Source organism: Aphis gossypii, chromosome 1 (genome assembly GCF_020184175.1).
Source record: "Aphis gossypii isolate Hap1 chromosome 1, ASM2018417v2, whole genome shotgun sequence".
Lineage (NCBI taxonomy): Eukaryota > Metazoa > Arthropoda > Insecta > Hemiptera > Aphididae > Aphis > Aphis gossypii.
Window position 1 is genome coordinate 3,336,224 of NC_065530.1, and position 24,300 is coordinate 3,360,523.

At 26.6% G+C, this 24,300-nt stretch overlaps 2 protein-coding genes across 3 annotated transcripts in view; both read right to left on the reverse strand.

Moving 5' to 3' along the window:
* Positions 1-24,300, reverse strand: part of LOC114128307 (uncharacterized) — a 104,839-nt gene that overhangs the window by 1,163 nt on the left and 79,376 nt on the right. The window contains exons 37-57 of the mRNA XM_050197334.1: positions 23,172-23,368; positions 22,819-23,029; positions 22,509-22,724; positions 22,073-22,243; positions 21,874-22,007; positions 21,631-21,798; positions 21,220-21,376; positions 20,037-20,218; positions 19,707-19,917; positions 19,397-19,612; positions 18,355-18,522; positions 8,064-8,197; positions 7,827-7,994; positions 7,288-7,453; positions 3,419-3,612; positions 3,083-3,293; positions 2,770-2,985; positions 2,335-2,502; positions 2,138-2,271; positions 1,905-2,072; positions 621-780 (exon numbers count right to left, since the gene is read on the reverse strand). Coding sequence (XP_050053291.1) covers positions 621-780; positions 1,905-2,072; positions 2,138-2,271; positions 2,335-2,502; positions 2,770-2,985; positions 3,083-3,293; positions 3,419-3,612; positions 7,288-7,453; positions 7,827-7,994; positions 8,064-8,197; positions 18,355-18,522; positions 19,397-19,612; positions 19,707-19,917; positions 20,037-20,218; positions 21,220-21,376; positions 21,631-21,798; positions 21,874-22,007; positions 22,073-22,243; positions 22,509-22,724; positions 22,819-23,029; positions 23,172-23,368 — 3,750 coding nt within the window. The remainder of the gene's footprint in view (positions 1-620; positions 781-1,904; positions 2,073-2,137; positions 2,272-2,334; positions 2,503-2,769; positions 2,986-3,082; positions 3,294-3,418; positions 3,613-7,287; positions 7,454-7,826; positions 7,995-8,063; positions 8,198-18,354; positions 18,523-19,396; positions 19,613-19,706; positions 19,918-20,036; positions 20,219-21,219; positions 21,377-21,630; positions 21,799-21,873; positions 22,008-22,072; positions 22,244-22,508; positions 22,725-22,818; positions 23,030-23,171; positions 23,369-24,300) is intronic.
* Positions 8,417-14,531, reverse strand: LOC126549027 (low-density lipoprotein receptor-related protein 8-like). Of its 2 annotated transcripts, XR_007603172.1 has the most exons (5): positions 13,362-14,531; positions 12,801-12,861; positions 11,564-11,709; positions 11,369-11,474; positions 8,417-8,426 (listed from the first exon to the last, which is right to left on the reverse strand). XR_007603172.1 is itself a non-coding variant. In XM_050197343.1 (4 exons), exons 1-4 carry the CDS (start codon positions 13,405-13,407, stop codon positions 11,425-11,427), a joined length of 303 nt encoding a protein of 100 aa, XP_050053300.1. In that variant the 5' UTR covers positions 13,408-14,531; the 3' UTR covers positions 11,365-11,424. The 2 variants fall into 2 exon arrangements, 1 of the variants encoding a protein (XP_050053300.1); XM_050197343.1 differs by lacking the exon at positions 8,417-8,426 and having other exon boundaries at positions 11,365-11,474.

A 24,300-nucleotide genomic window follows, 5' to 3' on the forward strand; every position in this document is an offset into this window, starting at 1 on the left:
TCCTATACGGCTGGACCGATTGCAATGAAATTTTACATGTTTGTTTCCATGGCAACAAACAAAAGATACACAGATAAATTATTATTATTAATACTAAAAGCAATCATCTTTAAGCAAAAATGTCCATCGTAAATCTCAAAATTTCTGTTTGAGCATCCCCCTCGCCCTGGGGATGACCTACTTTTTAACTTAGCCTATATTCTTCCCATAGGTCTAATAGAACTCTGTACATTTTGCCCATAGGCCTAATATAACTCTGTGCCGAATTTCGACGCAATCAGTCCAGCCGTTTAGGTATGCATAAAGGACAAACAAACAGACAGATAAAAATCGAACGAATTTAACACACAATTTGAGAAATAATATAAGAGGTAGGATTTTTAACGGGCTATGAAGTGCATAGGTTCAGCTAGTTTATTATATAAGTAGATATATCATAAATTAATTGTAAAATATGGTTTTACAGATAAGATACATTTTAAATTTAACTTCATATTTAAAATATGTATATTATATCTTAAACATAAAGTATTTAATATCACCTAACCTATAAGGTGAGTTTGAAGTGGAAAAAACAGAATGAATTTAAATTATCTATTGATAATTAAATATTTTATTACCCAAAGGAAAACCAGCACAAAACTTATCAGCAGTCACAAACCAATAAAATTGTCCATTTTTCAGTATAACTCGACAAGATTTACGATCGATGTAAGGTAAATATGTTTCTAATAAAATGGGACTTGATGTACCCTTTTCCGTTCTTCCCCAGCCAACAATCTGTAAAAATGTTATAAAGGTATATAATATAGTACAATTATAATAAAGTTATAATATTTATCTCTATTGTTAAGATGTTGTTACTGAGGCTCATTAATTTAATTAATTACAAATGTTCAAAGTTTTTAGTTTTTAAATAAATCAAATATGAAAATAAAAACAAAATTTAATTGTTTTACAATTTTATTATAAGATTATTTTTTTAGTTTTGTCATACAAACATCAAAATATTTTTTAAATACTATAGTAGAGTATATCTCATTGTATTTAAATTACAACACAAATTAACAATAGTCTATGTTGGTAAGAATATAGATTAACTACCATTAAATCAAAATTTTAAAGTTGAATTAATGATTTTATGTAGGTTGGTACCTAAGCCATAAATCAAGTACTCCCATTGAAAAATAGATATGTACTTATAAACATGAAAAAACGAGGAATTATGTGTACATAGATAGATAGCACTATCTATCTATGTTTAAATTAAAACTACACAAAAAAAAAATAAATAAAACGAATTGTAAAAAATAATGTCTAAAAATCAATTATAGGGTTTTCAAAAATTGTAAATTTGTAAATTTCTAGGGGATTATTTGTAAAAAAAAAACAAACGAAGTCGACAACATTACATAAATCCCACCACTTTGTTAAAAGTCCATATATGTATTTTATTTGTTTATTGATTTTAATTTATTCTTTAAGAAGATAATGAGCCCCACTGTTCATGTTGAAGCTCATAAGTTCACAATTTGAAATATAAATTCATTAAATAGTTCATGTAAATAAATTAATTACAATTTGCATATAACTATAATATTAATAAAAGTTAATGTATGTTTTCTTCTGTTTGCTTATATAATACAATAATTTGTAAAAAATTGTTTAGTTAAAAAATACAAAATAATATAGTAATATAAAATAAAAATTAACAATAATTACTAAAGTAACTCTATACGTTTGTACCTAACCTAACCTATCTATATTTTGTTCTTGTAATAACCAAAGTGTGATTTTTTTTTTAAGAATCTTAAAAGAGTTGCTACGTTTAATTTTAAATTTAAGTATAAATGAAATACCTATATAAAAATAATTTGTACAATAATATAGAATACAAAATTTACCTTTCCTTCAACTCCATTCAATACATTGTAAATACTATTCCAATCAACACATACAGGTGCAACAACACTACTAAAAGAAAGTCTGTTTGATAACACAATAACAGCTATATCATTAGCGTGGAGATCTCTAGCCCCATTATAATCTTCATGTAAGTAAACAGTTGCAACCTATAAAGTTATTTGAATACTTAATAATAACTATAAGTTCTCATAGTATTAAATTAATAACTTACATTAATTATTTGAGTAAAGTCATTGTCAACTATTGTAAAATTTATGTCATATTTACCAACGGCAACTTTATATGAATCTCTGTTTATTGATATATTATTCGATAAGATCCCTTTGTACCAAAAACAATGAGCCGCTAAAAATATTAAATATGTATATATTATAATAATGCCTTTTCAAAACATTGTCATGTATTTACCTGAAATGACTAAATTTGGAGCAATTATTGATCCTCCACATATTAAGTCGTAATTCATTTTATCATTATTTAATTGATATATTCCAACATTCCAAGGTGCTGTTCCAAAAAGTGCTTTCTTACCATTGGCCATCAATAAATGACTATTACTATATACTCTACCACAATCTAAAAAAAATATTTGAATGTTTTATAAATGATAATAATTTATAAGTGGGGCTCGGATTTATATTCATTAGCATGTTTTTTTCTAAACAGTCCATATATACTTAACCAATCGAAATTACCTAACCTAAGGATTGTTTGTTCTTTTAAATTTTAAAATTTTAAAATTTATAAAATATACACTAGAGTTTGGATACAGTTGCAGCTTAGTAATACAAATATTTAAATTAGATACGTATGATTTCTGATAAATATTAAATATACAATTACATGGAGTGCATTCATATAGTTGATTATTCCACATTCCATTAGGTTGACAAAGTAATTCAGTTGCAGTGTCTTCGTGCCCATTTGGTAATATATGTGTTGGTTTACATGATTGTATAGCTTTTGTTTCGGGAATCGATGGATTTGAACAATTAGCAAACTTGCCATTTAGACTGCATTCAAAATCTAAACTATCCGATAATAAAGGCGGACACATTTCTATAAAATTACAAATTATAATCAAGCATAACCAAACATAGGTAATATTTAAATACGTGTATTTATTATAGCATAAAAACTACATTAAATAACTTACTAAAACATAATTTCTCAGAAGTTGTTATCCATTTTCCATTTTTCAGACAGAACTTAAAAGCATTGGGGTAAGCCTTATAATATCCAACATCACAGTTTTCATTAATGATACGATTCTGAATAATAGTTGTTCCGTTGGTTATAGTCTCATTTGAACCATCGTAAGAATATAGAACTCCATCAACGGTTGGTAAAATGCAAAATTTATTATCCTATAAATCTCTTAATCGTTAAAATATTTAATAAAATTAATTAATTTCTTAAAAAAATATATTAGTTTTATAGAATACTATTAGAGTGTTATTATTGGTATGTCTATAGAATCAGATATACTCACATTGCTTCTATATTTATCATAGACCTTACGAATCCACTTAATGTAACGATAAACATTTGTAAAAATTGTGGGTAGATCTTTTAGGAGTGATTTATTTGGGTTTGTATCCATGACACTAGTTACTCCAGTTAAATAAAAATAATTAGAGTGTTCAAATGTGAATCCTGCCCCTCTAAAGTTCACAACCCGTCTTCCTTTAGAAATAAAAGTATTTTTTAAATAAGTTACATGTTAAATAAAGACAGCGAACTGTTTTATTTCCAATTGGTACAATATAAATAACAATTATTCATTGTAGTTTACAAACGAGTCCTAGCACCGTTGGATAATATTTACAAATGGTTCTCAAGAGTCTTATGAATATTTAAAAGGACTTAAGTCAATACCTCTTGGTATACCACATTCAGAGTTTTATTTTGTAGAACTTAATGTCCTTATGGTTAGATCTTCCAATTCTATAAAATGTTATATGCAAATGTCCATGTGAGAAAAAGTTATTTTCTAAATCTTCACCAAAATAAGTTAAAGCCTGACATTGCCTAAAGTAAAAGATGATATTTGGTACTAACTATTAACTTGTGAAAAAAAAAACATTAAATTATTTAAAAATTAAAAGACACACTTAAAACTATAACCTTTAAACAGAAACCCTCCTCATCTTCCATCAAATAAAAAAAGGAAAAAAGGAAACTGATAACTATGATAAGGCACTATAAATGGATGCCGAGTTCTAGAGAATGATATAACTTTAGATTTATCAATATTCAATATATAGTTTATTAATTGTACACCAATCTGACAAAAAATTTAAATCCATTTGTTATAATAGTGCATCATTTAGGCAATTTATTTATCGAAATAATTTCAAATCATTGGCAAAGAGAATTTTACTTGATTATAGAAAGTTTAAATCTATAATATAAAAATGAATCGCAAAAGTGTTGTAAGCGCATAACTCAACAACGCCTGGACCGATTTCGCTCATTCTTTTTTTGTTTGGGTCGTAATTGCCAGGAGAAGGTTCTTACGGACGAAAAATTTGAGAAAGTTATCGGGTTAGAGAAATATGACGAGGTGGTGATGAAATTACAGAAGCGCCATCTATCCAGCAAATAGTCAACTAAATTATTTTTGGTAGTCAATGGCAACCATTTAAATAAAATAAATCATTTATTTAAAATGTTTTTAAAAATGCATGCAAATAGACATACAAACTTAAATCGTTGTCATAGTAAAAAAAGAAATTAAAAATCTTTATATATAAAAATGGAGACAAAAATATATAAAGATTTATCAATTGAGAACAGCTGAACCGATTTCGCTAATTATTTTTTAGGAGTATTTGTTATTGTCTGGAGAAGGTTTTTACGAAAGAAAATTTTTAAAAAGTCAACCGAATAAGTAGAAAAAGTGCAAAATCTATTCATTGATGTCTGGGATTTGAACTCGATACCATTGTCTTTATTTACTCTATGGTAGACATCTAAACATCAGCTCGATGTACAATCAATATAATCTATGGTTTCTATAGTTATTTTAGTTTGGAAATTTGAAATTTGTTGAGTGAATTTTTTTTTAGTTCACAATAATCTATCTATCTTCTATCTTCTATATATATAAAAATAGAGACAAAAATGTATAACATTTCATCAATTGAGAACGGCTGGATCGATTTCGCTCATTCTTATTTTGTTTGAGTCGTAATTTCCAGGAGAAGGTTCTTATGTAAGAAAAAGTTAAGAAAATTGAACGGAAAATTAAAAAAAAATACAATGAAAAATAAAAAATACCGATGACTACTATTACTATTATTATTATTATTATTATTATTACTATTTTATTTTCGGTAATCATGGTAACAATTTTTTTGTTATTATTATTTATTTTCCCCATTTTCGTAACATTTTTCACTGATGATTCGCTCCTATTGGTCGCAAGAGAAGGTGCTTATGTAGTTATGTAGTACAATTTTAGTAAAATCCACCAGAAAACTTCGGAATCTGGATGTAAAAAAACAACTACTGTCACTGCAGTCCAGCAAGAAAATAAACTATATTAAGGTCACTATTGATTACGATTGAATATAATAATTATAGACCTGTTGTTATATTTTGTTAAAACCATAACAACAAAAATAAGAATTAGCAAAATAAGTCAATGTCTACAGTAAATTTCAAATTCACAGCAATAAACTAACATAACAAGTTATACCAAGTTTTATTGTTTTACCAACAGGCAACAATATAAAAATTACGAGATGGCACATTATTGTACTTTACCCACCGTAGTGTAACGATTGTTACATATTTATTTATAAACATAATAATATTATACAACCGTATAGGTACATATTATATACTTACACATATTATATATTATATAGTATACGTGCATATATGTATATAGGTATATGTATGTGTAGCGTAGACCAAAACATGTAAAATATATTATGATGAATGTACATTATGCCCCTCCTGTGCTGTCTCATATTTAACTATTGTAAAGCTACGGCTAAATAAGAATATATGTAAGAGACAGGCAGTTCCCCGCGTTACACCAGCGCACACGAACTCCAAGCCAATCCAACAGCTTGTAAACGTTTTAGTTAGGTAAGAATAAACTTGATATATTTATAAGTATTTGGATCAATTCACATTTATTTGTATCCTGAGTACCATTTGCTCCCAAGCTACGGTTAACTTATATTCATAAGAAACCAACTTCTTCCCTGAATATCATATATTTAACGGGTCATCCCCGACCACGTTACAGTAGTAAAATAAAAAAATGATATAACTTTGAAACTTAAGTGTTAGAAATTATAAGCTTACGTACACATCTCGCGGGGTCCGCAATCCACCATGTGTGGATTGCCTACATGATAATATACTGCTCGCATAATCATAAGAGAGTCTCACGGCAACGGCAAGCAGAATGACTATAATATTATGACTTGAGTAACTCACTGACTAATAAACGTAGAGCCTGAACAATGATAGATCGATGCTTAAAATTTACACGGTACATTCGTAAAATCGTACCACAAATTTAGTGTGCAATAAGAAAGCATTTTACAAAATTCGCATATTAAAGTGGTGGTTTCACAAGATTTTTGAGAATTAAAACGGTCAATGAAAATATTTAAGTTTTGAACACCGTTAAACCCTAATATTAAATAACAAATTAATCAAAATTCGAATCATATTATATAGAATTGTCATTTTTAACGGGCAACGAAGTGCACGGAGCCAGCTAGTCATTAATAAATAATAAGAATAATAAAGGAGAGAAATGAGAACCTTGAGAGTTGAGGTACACCTGAAGTTACATTGCATGGATTAAATTTAAAATTTTATACTTCACAATTTGTTCCCTTTTTTGATATATATGAAGAGATCCAAGAAAGAAATGGATCTTGAATACCAATGTTATACAATTTAGATAATAAGTATAGAATGGTTTACCTTATTGACAATTAAATAGTTTATTAGTTATAACCTAATGTAGAACCGGCATAAAACTTATCAGGAGTGACAATTATTTTTAATCCGTTTGTATACAAATTTTGAAAAGAATTTTGGTTGATGTATGGAAAAGATCCTTCTATTAAAACACTTCTACGTAATGTGCTTCCCCAACCAACAACCTATTATTGCACATACCTATCATTGCATTCAAATTTCATTTACCATTTTTAGTGACCTACTAAGGTCCACTCTAAACCTACTATATAGCAGAACGTTACTGACTTGACCGCCATTTTTTAATCTTGAATATTGATTGTAAAATAAATTTTAAGGTGAGTTTATAAAAAAAAATTATAAATTTCATGGTAACTAAAGACAATTAATTATTTTACCACTCAATACCGAAATTGTAGGCACAAAACTTGTTGTCAGTGATAAAATTTTCTGTTATGTTTTCCCATTTTAGGTATTTTATAGATCGACAATAATCACGGTCCATATATGGTTCATATGATTCTAATAAAACGGGGCTATATGTGTCTTCTTTTGTAGTTTCCCAACCAACAACCTGTTAAAGTATAAAACAGTTTTATTAATTACATTAATCGTAATATAGGTATAATGTTATTATATTTTTTGGTAAGTGTTTTTACTGAGTGTAATTTGTTTAATAAAGTTTGATTGGTTAATGTTTTTGGGAGTTAATAAAAAAAATAATTTATTGAAAGGTATTAAAATAAGTGAAAATCACTTGTACAGTAATATAGCATATACTTATGATAATAGATGCATAATATAAAAACGTTTTAATACCTATTGGAAATTAATCGAATATGAATTTACGTATGATTTTACAACAATCAATTTTGACCTGTAAATGATTTTGTAACTTTTCTTACTTGTATCACAATCTCAATAATTAAATAATACATTAAACTAACCTTTCCGTGAACTCCAGTTGATACATTGTATATACGATTCCAATCGACACAAACAGGTGTAACACCACTACTAAAAGAAACTTTGTTTGATAACACAATGACAGCTATATCGTGATCATGGAGATCATTTACTCCATCATAATATTCATTTAAGTAAATAATATCCACCTATAAAATTATTTTAATTAATACTTCATGACTACTATAAGTGTTTATATTTTAAAATTAATAACTTACATTCATTATTTGGGTAAATTCATTGTCAACTATAGTAAAATTTTTGTCATATTTACTAACAGCCACTTTATATGAAGCATTGTTTATTGATATTATATTAGATAATAATTGTCTTTCCCAAAAACAATGAGCCGCTAAAATTTTAATATGTATTATAATAATACTTTTTCAAATACATTGTCATGTATTTACCTGAAATGATTAAATTTGGAGCAATTATTGATCCTCCACATATTAAGTCGTAATTCATTTTATCTTTATTTAATCGATATATTCCAACATTCCAAGGTGCTGTTCCAATAATTGCTTTTTTTGCATCGTCAGTGAGTGCTGGAGGGTCAGTAATGTATACTCTACCACAACCTGTAATAGTATTTGAATATTTTATAAATGATTAAAATGTATAAGTCAATTAAACATCAGTAGGATAAAACATAATTATATGTTGAAGGTTTAAAAATTTACATAAAATGACTTAACTAATTAAAAGTACCTAATCTAACGGTTATATTATTTTATCTTCAATAAGTGTCACGTTAGGTACGTAATAATAAGTGGCACAGTGTTATATTTATTTGTCATTTTGGTAACTATTGTTCGAAAACTTTTCTTTGCTTTGTTTATTCGCTTTTTTCTTTTATTTAAGATGACACATATTAGTACGGTGAAGTTGCTTGTTACCCTCTGCTGGTGATGGTAGTGTCAGTACTTCGGTGAGTGGATTAGCAGTGTTACTGTGTGTGAGCAGGATCACTCTGTTATTTTTATTGTATATTTTAATTTATACACATACGGATCCTGGCAGCACATAACATCATAACTTAACTTAAGGTAGGTAGTACACCACAACACTTAGTATTATCAAATTTATTAATTGTCTCATCTGTGTTATCATGCCAGCACTTGTTACATTTATTTACATTGGTACATAGCAGTTCAATAAATCAAGTCATTTACTATCATAGAAGTGGTTTATGCTGATCCTATTGTACTCAAAAATTCGGGAGGTCGATCACCTGCGTTAAGGTCAGCATATATAATATATTTATTCGTGTGTACAATTAATAAAGTATTACACCTCGAATTCAGCTCCGATTTGATCCATGAAACCTTTTTGCTAGCTTTCGTCCGTTTTTTAGTATGACATTGCTCTTTCCAAGAGATTGATAGTGACTGTGGCACCAATTTCATAGGTACGGCATGACTACTTACTCCTTTAAATACCCCCAAACATTCTGCTTCTTTTCAAGATCGGGTACATCAGCAGCTAGCTAAACAGCGTATAGGTTGAAATTTTAATTCACTCTCCTCACCATATTTTGGCGGAAACAGGCGTCAAATCAACTAAATCACTGATTTTCCGGGAAATTAGTATCCATAAATTAACCAGTAAAGAATTAATGACGTTCATCACACAAGTAAAAGCCTCTCTGAACTCTGGGCCATTCAGTGATTTGAGTAACAACTCCCTCTTATTATTCTGCTTTAACGCCAAGTTATTTTTTGACTATTGATCCTACAACTAACTTGCCTAAATACGACTTAGAGATGTATCCAAAGTCTAAATTGCAGAGATGATGTCTCAACAATGACATCCATCACCATTTCTGGATGAGGTTGAGAACCGAACCTAATGTCTATTTAGCTTACAGATTCACAGTAAAAGGTTGAAGAATCATGGAGAACTGACAGTTGGTAATCTGAAGCTTATACGGGATAACTACTCCTTCATTTTACTAGCAACTCGGACGAGTATTGGTACGGCATTTTTCATCAGATTGAAAATCTCGCATCATTACGTTGTATTCCATGTTTGGTCATAGCTAATTATTCTGTGGTCTATTATTCTTACGGCTGTAAGAGAACTAAGCCTAACCCATTAAGATAGCATATGATAAGATTATAAATGAACTTTTTCACTAATATAATTTTATTCGTTCTAATTACACAAATTTTTAACAAAATTACCGTTGTTCAAAATCAATTAAATGTGTTAAATAATTTATTTTATGAAAAAATAGCTTATCTTTTATGCGATTATGTATACGTTACAGTGAATATTTCTCTCAATTCTAAAAAATTTAAGGGACTGGTAATCGACACCAAGGTTTTAATTTATAATTTTTTTGTATAATCATTAAAAATATAAAAAATAACAGGCCTTTTTTATACAGCCATTCTGTGGTATTTAACTTTTTCCGATTTTTTTTTTCACAAAATTGTTCCAAATAACTTCTTATAAGTGTCACCACGTTGGCCGATTTTCAAAATTTTGATTTTAAAGGGTTGAAATTGGTAATAGTAAATTAAAAAATAAGATAAGTCAGATTGTTTTACCAACTATATAAAATCCATGAGATGGCACATTATTGTATTTTATCCATTGTAGTAAAAAAATTGAAATAACTTTGAAACTTAAGGGTTAGAAATTATAAACTTACGTATACATCTCTATAGTGCTTGCATAATCATATATGTGAGTCTGCCGGGCAACATCAAGCGAAATGACTATAATATAACCTGACTAACTCACTGACTGATAAACGTAGAGCCTGAGCAATGATAGATCGAGGCTTGAAATTTACAAGGTACGTTTGTACCACAAATTTAGTGTGCAATAAGAAATTATCTTACGAAATTCGCATTATAAAATGGTGCTTGCAAAATTTTTTTGAGATTCAATATGGTCAATGAAAATGTTAAAAGTTTTGAACACCGTTAAACCGAATATTAAATAACAAATTAATCAATGTTCGTATCATATTATATAACTGGCATTTTTAACGAGCAACAATGTACACGGGGTCAGTAGAATACTATTTATTTATTTTACTTAATTTATTTCAATAATTTTTAATTAGTAATATTATTTCTATTCTTTATAATATAAACTTGATTAAATTGTATCATAAATAGAAACGGACACTTTTTACTTCTTCTTCTTCTTATTTTTCCTTTATACTCAACTGTCAAAATTTAACTTAATATGTTTACCTATTTAAAAAATATTAATATTGTTATTAATATTGAATTCTTAATAGTATAATAATTATGTCTATTGGAAAGGTTGAACTCATTTATCGTACGATAGCATAGTGTTTTTGATGATCATTAGAGAAATCATGCACAAATATTCATGCTACTTTAAGGGACAAACATATGCAGTCATGTACCTATCATTAGTCTATTATTTTTTTCATTAATCTTAATTTGTATAATATAAATAAACATATTTAAAAGTAGTCATAGTTAAGAATATTAAATAGTGAAAAAAAAATAAACAGATTATAAACTTTATTACCTACTTATATTATAAGACTTTTTGTGCCCAAAGGTGTTCTCATAAATGCGACCAAACGTGTTAATAATTTACAAGTAAATTATTTATACTGCGCCCAAACAGATCATCACCTTTTTCAGCATATCATATAATAATAATAAATTAAGATTACCTCGGCAATAATTATATTATACTTATTTCATATAATATTGTTGTTTACCTTCGATATTATATTTTTCAAAAATAAATCGATCACATAATTCAATTTTTTCGTCTGAACCATCTAAGCAATCCACCTGACCATCACAAATCGACGACAATGTGATACATAATCCATTTGAACAAACAAACGATTCCTCAGAAGATCTGTAATTTTATTAAAATGTACATTTAATTTTTATTATCAATTATTTAGTTTTACAATTGATATAAATTTAAATTATAATATATAATATTTTATATATGAAGACTCTTGCATACAGAATAACATATTATATAAACGGATCAATTTTTTTTTTAACAAATCAAATATTTAATGTACTTGCGTATTACACAACAAAAATAGTAGCTAATTAGGTACATTTCAGGTATAACGTTTATGGTTGATAAACAATACTAATAATCTTCAATCAACACATGTATAAATGTATTTTTGTTATTTCATATTATATTCTATCTTTAATAAGCATCCTACATCTTTCTCCTAGTTAGAAGATAGAACCGACAGAAATCGGTTTAGCTGTTCTAGAATTTAAAATAGTGTAACTAACACAACTTTTTTTTTATATAGATATTTTTATTTATTATTATTGATACTATTAGACATGTTTATTTATGTTTATAAATACAGTCAAATATGACACAGTATTTTCTGAAAATACCAAAAATATTATAAAACTTTAAAAATGTACACCTACTTCCTAATTGTACTTCATCATCACCTTGAAGAAGATATTCTCTGTGGTGAGATGCGTCATTTACCATGTTCTATTCTTCTATATATTTACATACTTTTTAAAAATTGTAATTACCTACTTGAACAATAAATATTATTATGTTATTATTATTATTGTGCCCCGTGTAGCGTAAATAATATGGTAATAAGATAAACCAAATTTTTTTTATATGAATTAAATTTATAGAAATAATGGTCATCATTTATTATAATTTATCAGTTAATTGTAACGGATACTGTAATTCATATAAAATGTTTATTTATAAAAAATGTCTCTAAATATGAAATAATTTGTTTAAAAAGTGATGGATTGAAATATTATATTATTTGAAGTTGAGACTACTTAATGAAAAAAATAAAGTGTACAAAATGCATAAATTTAAATCATCCTTTATCTATTGTTTTACGAGGATTGTTATGCATTTGGAACTTAAAAGACTCCAACCACCCTTTTTAGGAAATATAGAATAACATGATATTTATCTGTGTAACTGTTACCTACTCTGAGCAAGATGATTCAGCTTGTAGTTTTTCAATGTTTGTGTCACACACAATTTCAGTTCCTGAAAAATTAAAAAATATTTAATATTTAATACTTAAACAATGTTTATTGAATTAATATTATTATAGATATGCTAGTATAGTCAATATTTGTTTTTCTCAATTCTATTACATAATATTTTATATCGTGCAGTACAAATTCTTCTTTGTAATTTTTGTAATTAAATAGATTAGATGTAGAAATAGATAGATAGGCAAAGTTTAAAAGAAAACATTTACATCTCTCGTAAGATACGTTCCGTATTAGATATCGTCTAAATAAAACGTTATTTTACTAAATATAAACTATAGTAAAATACTAAAACATAGAACACCTAGTATAAGATTATTTAATATCTAATCTTACAAGATAATTGAAAAGTTTAAAATATTAAATATTCTTGAATTTTCTTTTGTAAGAAGTAATTAATTCTATTTTAAAAGTGATTGTTTCATTTTTAGAATGTTTATTTAGAAAGTAAAATATACTAACGAACTAACCATACTATTCGATATTACTTACCGAAAATTAAAAATGAATATATCCACCAAGAATACGTCACTTTCATGACTAAAGAATAACTAAAATCAAGTAAATATATTATCAAATATTGAAAATATTGTATTATATAAGTTATATAGACTTCACTTAATACTAAATAATATAAATATATTCATAACAATCATTTAGGTATGGTAAAATATAATATAAATAGGTATTATAAATAATGACAATATCGTTAGAAAATTTATTATTTTTTAACTTCATAAGATAGTAATACGATAGTACGATTTAACAACACTGATCACATAATATTATTGGATCTTTTAAATAACTATATGATGCTAATACGTAGTTGATATCGATGGTCCAATGAGATCGAAGCTCATAAAATATATTTTTTAATAAGTACTTGGAGATTCAAGGTCATGCAATATTGTATTACGAATCACATGATAATAATAACTAATTATACTTATTAGTTATAATTTGTTGGAACCGGCTTCGAAATATCATATGCCTATATAGTAATAATCATCAACTAAAACAGCATACATTAAAGAAAGGAAATTATATGAACGCTACGAGCCAAAAATTAGATTATTTTTTTTCGATTGTGCCATGAACAATTTTATGTATTTTGCACCTCGTTATAAAATTGGGTGAATGTAAGTTCCTACAAGAAAAAAAAATGCATCTATAATAAATAATACATATATTTGATTCAGCGGTTAGTTTTTTAAAAAAATATTTGAATATAAGTTAACTAAAAGAGTTATTCCTTTTCCATGTACATTTAAGAAATTACTTTCATTTTTATAACACGTAGTGTTACCTCTGTTAATAATCTACGAGTACTGAATTCAACCTGTGGATTACTATTTATTTAATCATATGTCAATATCAATGATAATGTTAATGTCAATGCACTATAATATTTTAATTAGTATAGTAAGCAAAAACAAAATAATAAGAAATTTAAATATGTATAAACTAGAACAATCGATAGTAACTCGATTGTAAGATTAATATAATATAATAGATATGGCTAAGGCTGTGAAAGGGTCAGTGGTGGTAATCGTGTGACTCGATCACCACTGGACACCGCTTTCGTGTTTTTGGTTATTTATTTATTTTTATACGTTCGAGCAATCGGAGTATACGACAACATTTAATGCTCAAACACCGTAAACAATATTTATTTAATTAAATAATAATATGATACACATCGAAACATTATTATCATTAAATGATATAAAATAACAAATTTTGTTATTTTAAATTTTATACTCTTACAGTATGCAGATGATATTATATAGATCATGTATATAATAGCATGTGTATATATTGTGCGTTCGTATGAATTATGTGTAGTGGCATTATTTAATTTATAAATAACGGCTGGTTAGGATTTTTGGTTTTTCTCGATTTTTTGAAAATTGTTGGAAAATTCTTTCTTTTGACCTTTATAACGCACCAAGGATATTCACTTTGCCATCGGAAACTACCCCGAAGTTTGAAATTGAAGCATTTATTCGACTAGTTATGCTGTACACAAACAAAAAAAAAACACACACACACACATCATTGTAAAATCAATACATTTATCACTTCGTTCAGAATCTAAAAAATTGATGATAATCCAGATTTAGAAATCGTTACTGATTTTTAAAAAGTTGTAATTAATGCATTAAATGATATGTTCCCTCTCGCGACGTATTCTGCATGTTTCTTTCATTTATCACAAAACATTTTCAAAAAACTTCAAAGTCTTGGTCTCTCTTCAAGGTATTTTAACGATCCAGTATTTAATTTATAAGCAAAGAAAATACCTGCCTTGCTATTTTTACCAGCTAACATGTATAAATAAAATTTAAATAATCCTTAAACATATATGAACTGTAGGTCATCATTATAAAATATAATTTAAAAGGACAATTTTAGGGATATTTAGTTATGTATACACATAAAAACAATATTTATATGAATGTTCATTTATATTATAAAAAAGATAAATTAAATAAAAAGTCATTAGACAAAGTTATGTTTGTTATACAGTCGACGAATCCATTCAACATGGTACTTAATGTCTGTAAAAACTGCTATTGAATTATTTGAGGATTTTTCCTTGAGACTCAATACACCGGTTAAATAATAAAACTCGGAGTGTATGAAGGTTAAGCCTTCACCGCTATCTCCCTCGCCCATTTCTCGTCCTGAAACTAAATATATTTTACACTTAAGTTATAAATTAAGCATTCGAATATAAATGAGTTAATAAAATTACCTTTTACATTAATAAAAAAAGATTATTAACAATTATTACTAAGTATTAAGAATTTTTTAACACTTATATTTAGTAAAATATGAAAAAGATGTCTTGAAACATCGTACACTTTAAAATTCAGTGAATTTATGCGTTATGCACACAATACATTTTTGTCACACAACCAATCAATGCGAATTGCGAAGACTACATTAATGTTTAATTATTGATTTCACTCACAATAATATGTTCTAAATTGTAAAATATCTATATTTAATTAATCATAAAATCATAACTAGTGGTAGATGTAATGAAAAAAGCAGAAAAAAACATAAACAATTTTAATAGATATGTTATAGTAAAACAAATGTATTTTTCCATCAGTAAGTAATGGCTTGTTATTATATTAATTTTAGTATATTATTATCATTAAATGAAATTAAAGAATTCATTGATATTTGGGAGTATAATGATCATAATTTGTGGGTATAAACTCTATTTGTTTTTTTTTTTAAATTTATTAAGTTAATTTATACAAACTTAACCCGTGAAAATCGTAGCCCGTTAAAAATTATAAGAGGTAGGACTGTTTGTTAAATTCGTTAGATTTCTGTCTGTCTGTTAGTTTATAATTTATTGATTCCTATACGGTTGGACCGATTGCAATGCAATTTTATATGTTTGTTTCCATGGCAACAAACAAAAGATACACAGATAAATTATTATTATTAATACTAAAAGCAATCATCTTTAAGCAAAAATGTCCATCGTAAATCTCAAAATTTCTGTTTGAGCATCCCCCTCACCCTGGGGATGACCTACTTTTTAACTTAGCCTATATTCTTCCCATAGGTCTAATAGAACTCTGTACATTTTGCCCATAGGCCTAATATAACTCTGTGCCGAATTTCGACGCAATTTGTCCAGCCTTTTAGGTATGCATAAAGGACAAACAAACAGACAGATAAAAATTCAACGAATTTAACACACAAATTGAGACATAATATAAGAGGTAGGATTTTTAATGGGCTATGAAGTGCATAGGTTCAGCTAGGTAGTTTATTATATAAGTAGATATATCATAAATTAATTGTAAAATATGGTTTTACAGATAAGATACATTTTAAATTTAACTTCATATTTAAAAAATGTATATTATATCTTAAACATAAAGTATTTAATATCACCTAACCTATAAGGTGAGTTTGAAGTGGAAAAAACAGAATGAATTTAAATTATCTATTGATAATTAAATATTTTATTACCCAAAGGAAAACCAGCACAAAACTTATCAGCAGTCACAAACCAATAAAATTGTCCATTTTTCAGTATAACTCGACAAGATTTACGATCGATGTAAGGTAAATATTTTTCTAATAAAACGAGACTTGATGTACCTTTTTCCGTACTTCCCCAGCCAACAATCTGTAAACATTTTAAACAGATTTATAATTAGTACAATTATAATAAAGCTATAATATTTATTTCTATTACCTATTAAGGAGTTGTTACTGAGGTGCATTAATTAAATTAATTTCGAATAATCAAAGTTTTTAGCTTTTAAAATAAATCGAAAATGAATACAAAAAAAGATTTGACGATTTTATAATTCGATTATACTATTATTTTTAAATTTTTTCATACAAAACATCAAGATATTTTATAAATATTTTAGAAGAGTAGGTATTACATTTTATTAAAATTACAATATAGACTATCGATAGTTAATGTCGGAAAGACTATAGATCATAAAATCAAAATTTTAATGTTGAACTAATGATTTTAAATAGGTATAGGTACCTAAGCTATAACTTAAGTACACACATTGAAATATAGGTATGTACTTACAAACATAAAAATACGAGGAATGATGTGTACAATGTTAACCCCATGTCCCCATCCATCTATGTTAAAATAATTTCTAAATAATCATTTATTTGGTTTTCAAAATTTGTAAATTTCTAGGGAATTAGTAGTAAAAAAAAACAAACGAAGGAGACTTACTTTACATATATCCCACCACTATGTTAGAAGTCCATATATATATATATAAAAAAAAAAATCAAAGATTATCTACACTATATTCAGATACATCGGTACATGTCGGTACAATCGGTTGCAATCATTGAAATATATGATATAGTATAGTATATATATATATATATGATTATCATACAGTTCAATGGTTACAAAAAACAATCACTGCCTCAACTGTTAACATTCTGCTCTATGTCACACAAATTAACAGAACGACCCACAGCCATAAGACATATAAATGTCAATAATTTTGTACAATAATATAGAATACAGAATTTACCTTTCCTTCAACTCCATTCAATACATTGTAAATACTATTCCAATCGACACATACAGGCGCAACAACACTACTAAAAGAAAGTCTGTTTGATAACACAATAACAGCTATATCATTAGCGTGGAGATCTCTAGCCCCATTATAATCTTCATGTAAGTAAACAGTTGCAACCTATAAAGTTATTTGAATACTTAATAATAACTATAAGTTCTCATAGTATTTAATTAACAACTTACATTAATTATTTGAGTAAAGTCATTGTCAACTATTGTGAAATTTATGTCATATTTACCAACGGCAACTTTATATGAATCATTGTTTATTAATACATTATTTGATAAGATCCCTTTGTACCAAAAACAATGAGCCGCTAAAAATGTTATATATGTATATATTTTAATAATACCTTTTCAAATATATTGTCATGTATTTACCTGAAATGACTAAATTTGGAGCAATTATTGATCCTCCACATATTAAGTCGTAATTAATTTTATCTTTATTTAATCGATATATTCCAACATTCCAAGGTGCTGCTCCAACAAGCGCTTTTTTACCATTGGCTATCAATAAATGGCTATCACTATATACTCTACCACAATCTAAAAAAATATTTGAATGTTTTATAAATGATAATAATTTATAAGTGGTGATCGGATTTATATGCATTAGTATGTTTTTTCTAAACAGTCCAAAAATAGCTAAGTAAACTACAAGTTTGAACAATCACAGTCAATAGATGTGAGATATAAAGTTTTATTTTGCATATTTTGTCAGTTTTGATATGTACTGCTTATTTTATATTTTATGGTTTTTTTTTTTATTTCAAATATACAGTGTATAAATGCATATTAGGTAATACTTTGCTTATTTAAATTAAAATATTTTATTTATAGTTATATAACATATTATATAGAAGTGATAATATGTTATTGAGTAGGTTTTTGTGAATCATACATCAGTCGTGTAAGTTATGATCCAAGTGCGCGTAATTTTCATTCGATTTATTTAATTTGTATTTAAAATGTCGAAAATACTACAAACAATTAATCATATAAATATAATATAATATTATGTAAATATATGAAACAGAATGAAAATAAAAGATATTTTTTAATCGTTTTTTTTTTTTGTAATTTTTTATTTTATAAGGCATATTCTTAAAAAATAAGAGCCCAAATGTATATTTCATAGTACATATTTCTGAGAATTTTAAAGCATATAAATCCAAACCCTATTTATAAGTTAATTAAATACCTTTATGAAAAAACATATTATGTTAAAAATTGAAAAATTTACATCACATATACTTAACCAATCGAAATTACCTAACCTAAGGATTGTTTGTTCTTTTAAATTTTAAAATTTTAAAATTTATAAAATATACACTAGAGTTTGGATACAGTTGCAGCTTAGTAATACAAATATTTAAATTAGATACGTATGATTTCTGATAAATATTAAATATACAATTACATGGAGTGCATTCATATAGTTGATTATTCCATATTCCATTAGGTTGACAAAGTAATTCAGTTGCAGTGTCTTCGTGCCCATTTGGTAATATATGTGTTGGTTTACATGATTGTATAGCTTTTGTTTCGTGAATCGATAGCTTTGAACAATTAGCAAACTTTCCATTTAGACTGCATTCAAAATCTAAACTATCCGATAATAAAGGCGGACACATTTCTATAAAAATACGAATTATAATCAAGCATAACCATACATCAGAAATATTTAAATAAGCGTAATTATAGCATACAAATTACATTAAACAACTTACTAAAACACAATTTCTCAGAACTTGTTATCCATTTTCCATTTTTTTGACATAATTTAAATGCATTGGGGTAAGCTTTATAATAACCAATATCACAGTTTTCAATAATGGTACGATTGTGATTAATAATTGTTCCGTTGGCTATAGTCTCATTTGAACCTTCATAAGAATATATAACTCCTTCGACGGTTGGTAAAATGCAAAATGTAATATCCTATAAAACACAAAATTAATTAAAAATATATATATATTAGTTTTATAGCAGTATATCAGTTAACTTAATAATATTAGTATTATTATTGATTTGTCCATCGAAGCAGATATTATACTCACATTGCTTCTATATTTATCATAAATCTTACGAATCCACTTAACGTGATGATAAATATCTGTAAAAACTATTACAGAACTATTTATGTTTGGATACTTGACACTTGTTACTCCAGTTAAATAAAAATAATTTGAATGTACAAAGGTTATTCCTGCACCACTAAAATCCACAGTAGGTTTTTGTTCTGAAATAAAAGTTATTTTTTGATATTATCTCCCAAAATCCTAAAATCATTATATTACAAACGAGTAATTAAAAAATTGTCATATTTCAATTGTTTGCGAAGTTATATTTTAATATCAAAAATTTAGTCTGTCCGTTCTCAAATAGAATTAACGACAAATTCATATCTGTTTTCAGAATTCTTATCGGTATACTGTATCAACCTGTACGTTGAACAAAAAAACACGTCTGAATTCTTAGGTATCACGTGTGTTAGACAAAAACAGGAAATCACCGTCACTAATCCTCTTAATATCACCATTCTAAACGAAATTTCAAGCTACACAACAACGTACCAGACCATCGTTACGGTAATGAATGAAGACGAAGACACAAAGTTGTCATAAATCCAACTGAATTGTTAAATTAATTTGATTTTCCAGGCATGGCACTGCACGTTTTAACATTGAAATTTAGCATGTCTATCATTTTTCTACAAAATATCAATCCACTACAATTTTGCAATGGTACCAGGCTTTTAGAGTAAAAGCTGATAAACAACGTTATCGAAGCTACAATTTTAAAGGCGAATACGTACTGTAGCAATGCATCCCAATGATTTCATCAGATATGCCTTTCAATTTCAAACGTTTTCAGTTTTCTGCGCAACTTTGCAATGGCCATCAACAAAGAACAAGACGTACAATCATTACAAGGGTGTGGGTGTAATTATAGTTATAAGATAATTATATATTTTTTTATTACACTTATAATATTTAAATTATTACTACCTATCATTGAATTCACATTAAACACAGATATTACTTTGTCTATCATCCCGGTTACCCTCAAATTAACGACATTCACTTAAAATGTATAGTATATCTAAGTGATGGCCGATAAACTATGCACAACAAACGATTTAGAATAACCAACATTTTTAAGTTTGCAGTATTTAATGTAAAATTCATAATTTATCTAGGTTAAATTTATTGAAAAATTAAATAGTTTATAAAATATTACCTAATGTAGAACCGGAACAAAACTTATCTGGAGCGACAAATGTTTTAAATCGGTCTGTATAAAAATGTTGACAAACATTTTGGTTGATGTACGGTAAAGATGCTTCTATTAAAACATTACTACGTGTATTTTCATCAATGCCTCCCCAACCAACAACCTATTTAGTATAAAATAGTTTTATTAATTAAATTAATTGTAATATAAGTACAATATTGTTATCTTATTTTATAAGTGTTATGACTGAGTGTAATAAAATTAAATAAAGTCTAACTGACTAAAGTTTTTAATATTGAAAATTAATCGAATATGAATTTACGTACAATTTTACAACAATCAATGGTGAATTATTACATAACTATTCTTATTTATATCACAGATTCAATAATTAAATAATAGATACTTTAAACCAACTTTTCCTTTATCTTCATCCAATACATTGTATTTAGCATTCCAATCGACACAAACAAAAGCAACACCACTACTTAAAGAAACTCTGTTTGATAATACAATAACAGCTATATCGTGATTATGGAGATCACTTACTCCATTATAATATTCATTTAAATAAATGATTTCCACCTAGAAAATTATTTTTATTTAATATTTGATGATTACTAATTACCATACGTTATTGGTTTCATATTAATAACTAACATTTATTATTTGGGTAAAGTTATTGTCATCAATTGTGAAATTTCTGTCATATTTACTAATAGCAACTTTATATGAATCGTCGTTTATTGATATGTTATTTGATAAGATCCCTGAGTACCAAAAGCAATGAGCCGCTAAAAATGTAATGTAAATAATAAATAATATTCAAACATTTTTAAATAGATTGTAGAATTTTTACCTGTAACAACTAAATTTGGAGAAATTATTGATCCTCCACATATCAAGTCATAATTAATATTATCTTCATTTAATCGATATATTCCAACATTCCAAGGAGCTGTTCCAAACAGAGCTATTTTAGCATTGATGTTCGATAATGGATGACTATTAGTAAATACACTACCACAAGCTAAAATAAAATTTGAATATTTTATAAATGATTATAATTTATAAATTAATTAAATATTTTTATGATAAAATACGTGATTATGATTTTAAAATGTAACATAACTATGACTTAACTAATTAAAAGTACCTTATCTAAAGATTATTTGCGCTGAAAAATTTTAAAATTTATGAAATAAGAAATAGAATTTAGCTGCTAGCTCAGTTGTAGCTTAGTTGTACATATATTTAAATTAAATACGTATGATTCGTGATAAATATACAATTACATGGAGTGCATTCATATAGTTGATTACTCCATGTTCCATTAGATTGACAAAGTAATTCAGTTGCAGTCTCTTCTTGCCCATTTGATAATATATGTGTTGGTTTACATGATTGTATAGCTTTTGTTTCGGGAATCGATAGCTTTGAACAATTAGCAAACTTTCCATTTAGACTGCATTCAAAATCTAAACTATCCGATAATAAAGGCGGACACATTTCTATAAAAATACGAATTATAATCAAGCATAACCATACATCAGAAATATTTAAATAAGCGTAATTATAGCATACAAATTACATTAAATAACTTACTAAAACATAATTTCTCAGAACTTGTTATCCATTTTCCATTTTTTTGACATAATTTAAATGCATTGGGGTAAGCTTTATAATAACCAATATCACAGTTTTCAATAATGGTACGATTCTGATCAATAATTGTTCCCTTGGCTATAGTCTCATTTGAACCTTCATAAGAATATATAACTCCTTCGACGGTTGGTAAAATGCAAAATGTAATATCCTATAAAACTCTTAATCGTTAAAACATTTAATAAAATCAATTAATTTCTTAAAAAAAATATATCAGTTTTATAGTAGAGTATTAATTAACATACTAATATTATTATTATTATCGATATGTCTGTAGAAGTAGATTTACTCACATTGCTGCTATATTTATCATAAACCTTACGAATCCACTTAACGTAACGATAAACATTTGTAAAAATTGTGGGTAAATCTTTTAGGAGTGATTTATTTGGGTTTGAATCCATGACACTTGTTACTCCAGTTAAATACATATTATTAGAGTGATAAAAGGTTAATCCTGCACCACTAAAATTCACAGAAGGTTTTTCATCTGAAATCAAAGTTAATTTTTAAATTAGTTACATATTTAACAAACAACTGCAGACTGTTTATTTTCCCAATTGGTATAATATAGATCAACATTATTGATTGTAGTTTACATACAATTTCTATCACCATTAAATAATATTTAAAAATGATTCTTATAACTGTAGGGCTAGGATTTATATGCATTTGCATGTTTTTTTCCTTAAGTCCAAATTTAATGGTTGTCAGATTTTACTGAGTTATAAGTCTATAAAAATTAAAATTATAATTTAATGTTCACCAAAATAATTAAAGCCTGACATTGCCTAAAATAAAAGATGTCATTTGGTTCTAATAAGTTAAAAAAAACATTAAATTATTTAAAAAACACTCTAAAAACCATAACTCTTCTTCATCCTCCATCAAATAAAAAAAGGAAAATCGTGGTGATTATTGGAAAAATTCTGTAAAAAAAAATTGAAAAAAGTTTATATGTCGTCACAAAATTGGAACATATAAAATCTTGTTCTTTTATATTATATAAAGGATATAGATTTGAACTTGGGCTGAGTGAATGAAATGTTTAAATGTATCTACTTCTCTACGATAACGCTGTGATTTTATTGAATAAGTCTTCTATATTTATAAGTTAAAACTAAGTTACTATAAATTATGTAACACAGTATACTTATACTGAATTATTTTATTTAATTTGTAGGATTATAGCTATAAGATCAGTACCTATAATATGTTATAATTATATTGCGATCATAATATTTTTTTTATTACTATCATTGAATTCAAATTGACTACAAATATTACTTTGCCTAGCCCTGTTACCCTCAAAATGACAACATTCACTTAAAATGTACAGTATATCAGAACGATAATCCTTAGATGGTAGATGATTTAGAATAACCGACATTTTTAAGTTTTTAGTATTTAATATAACACTTA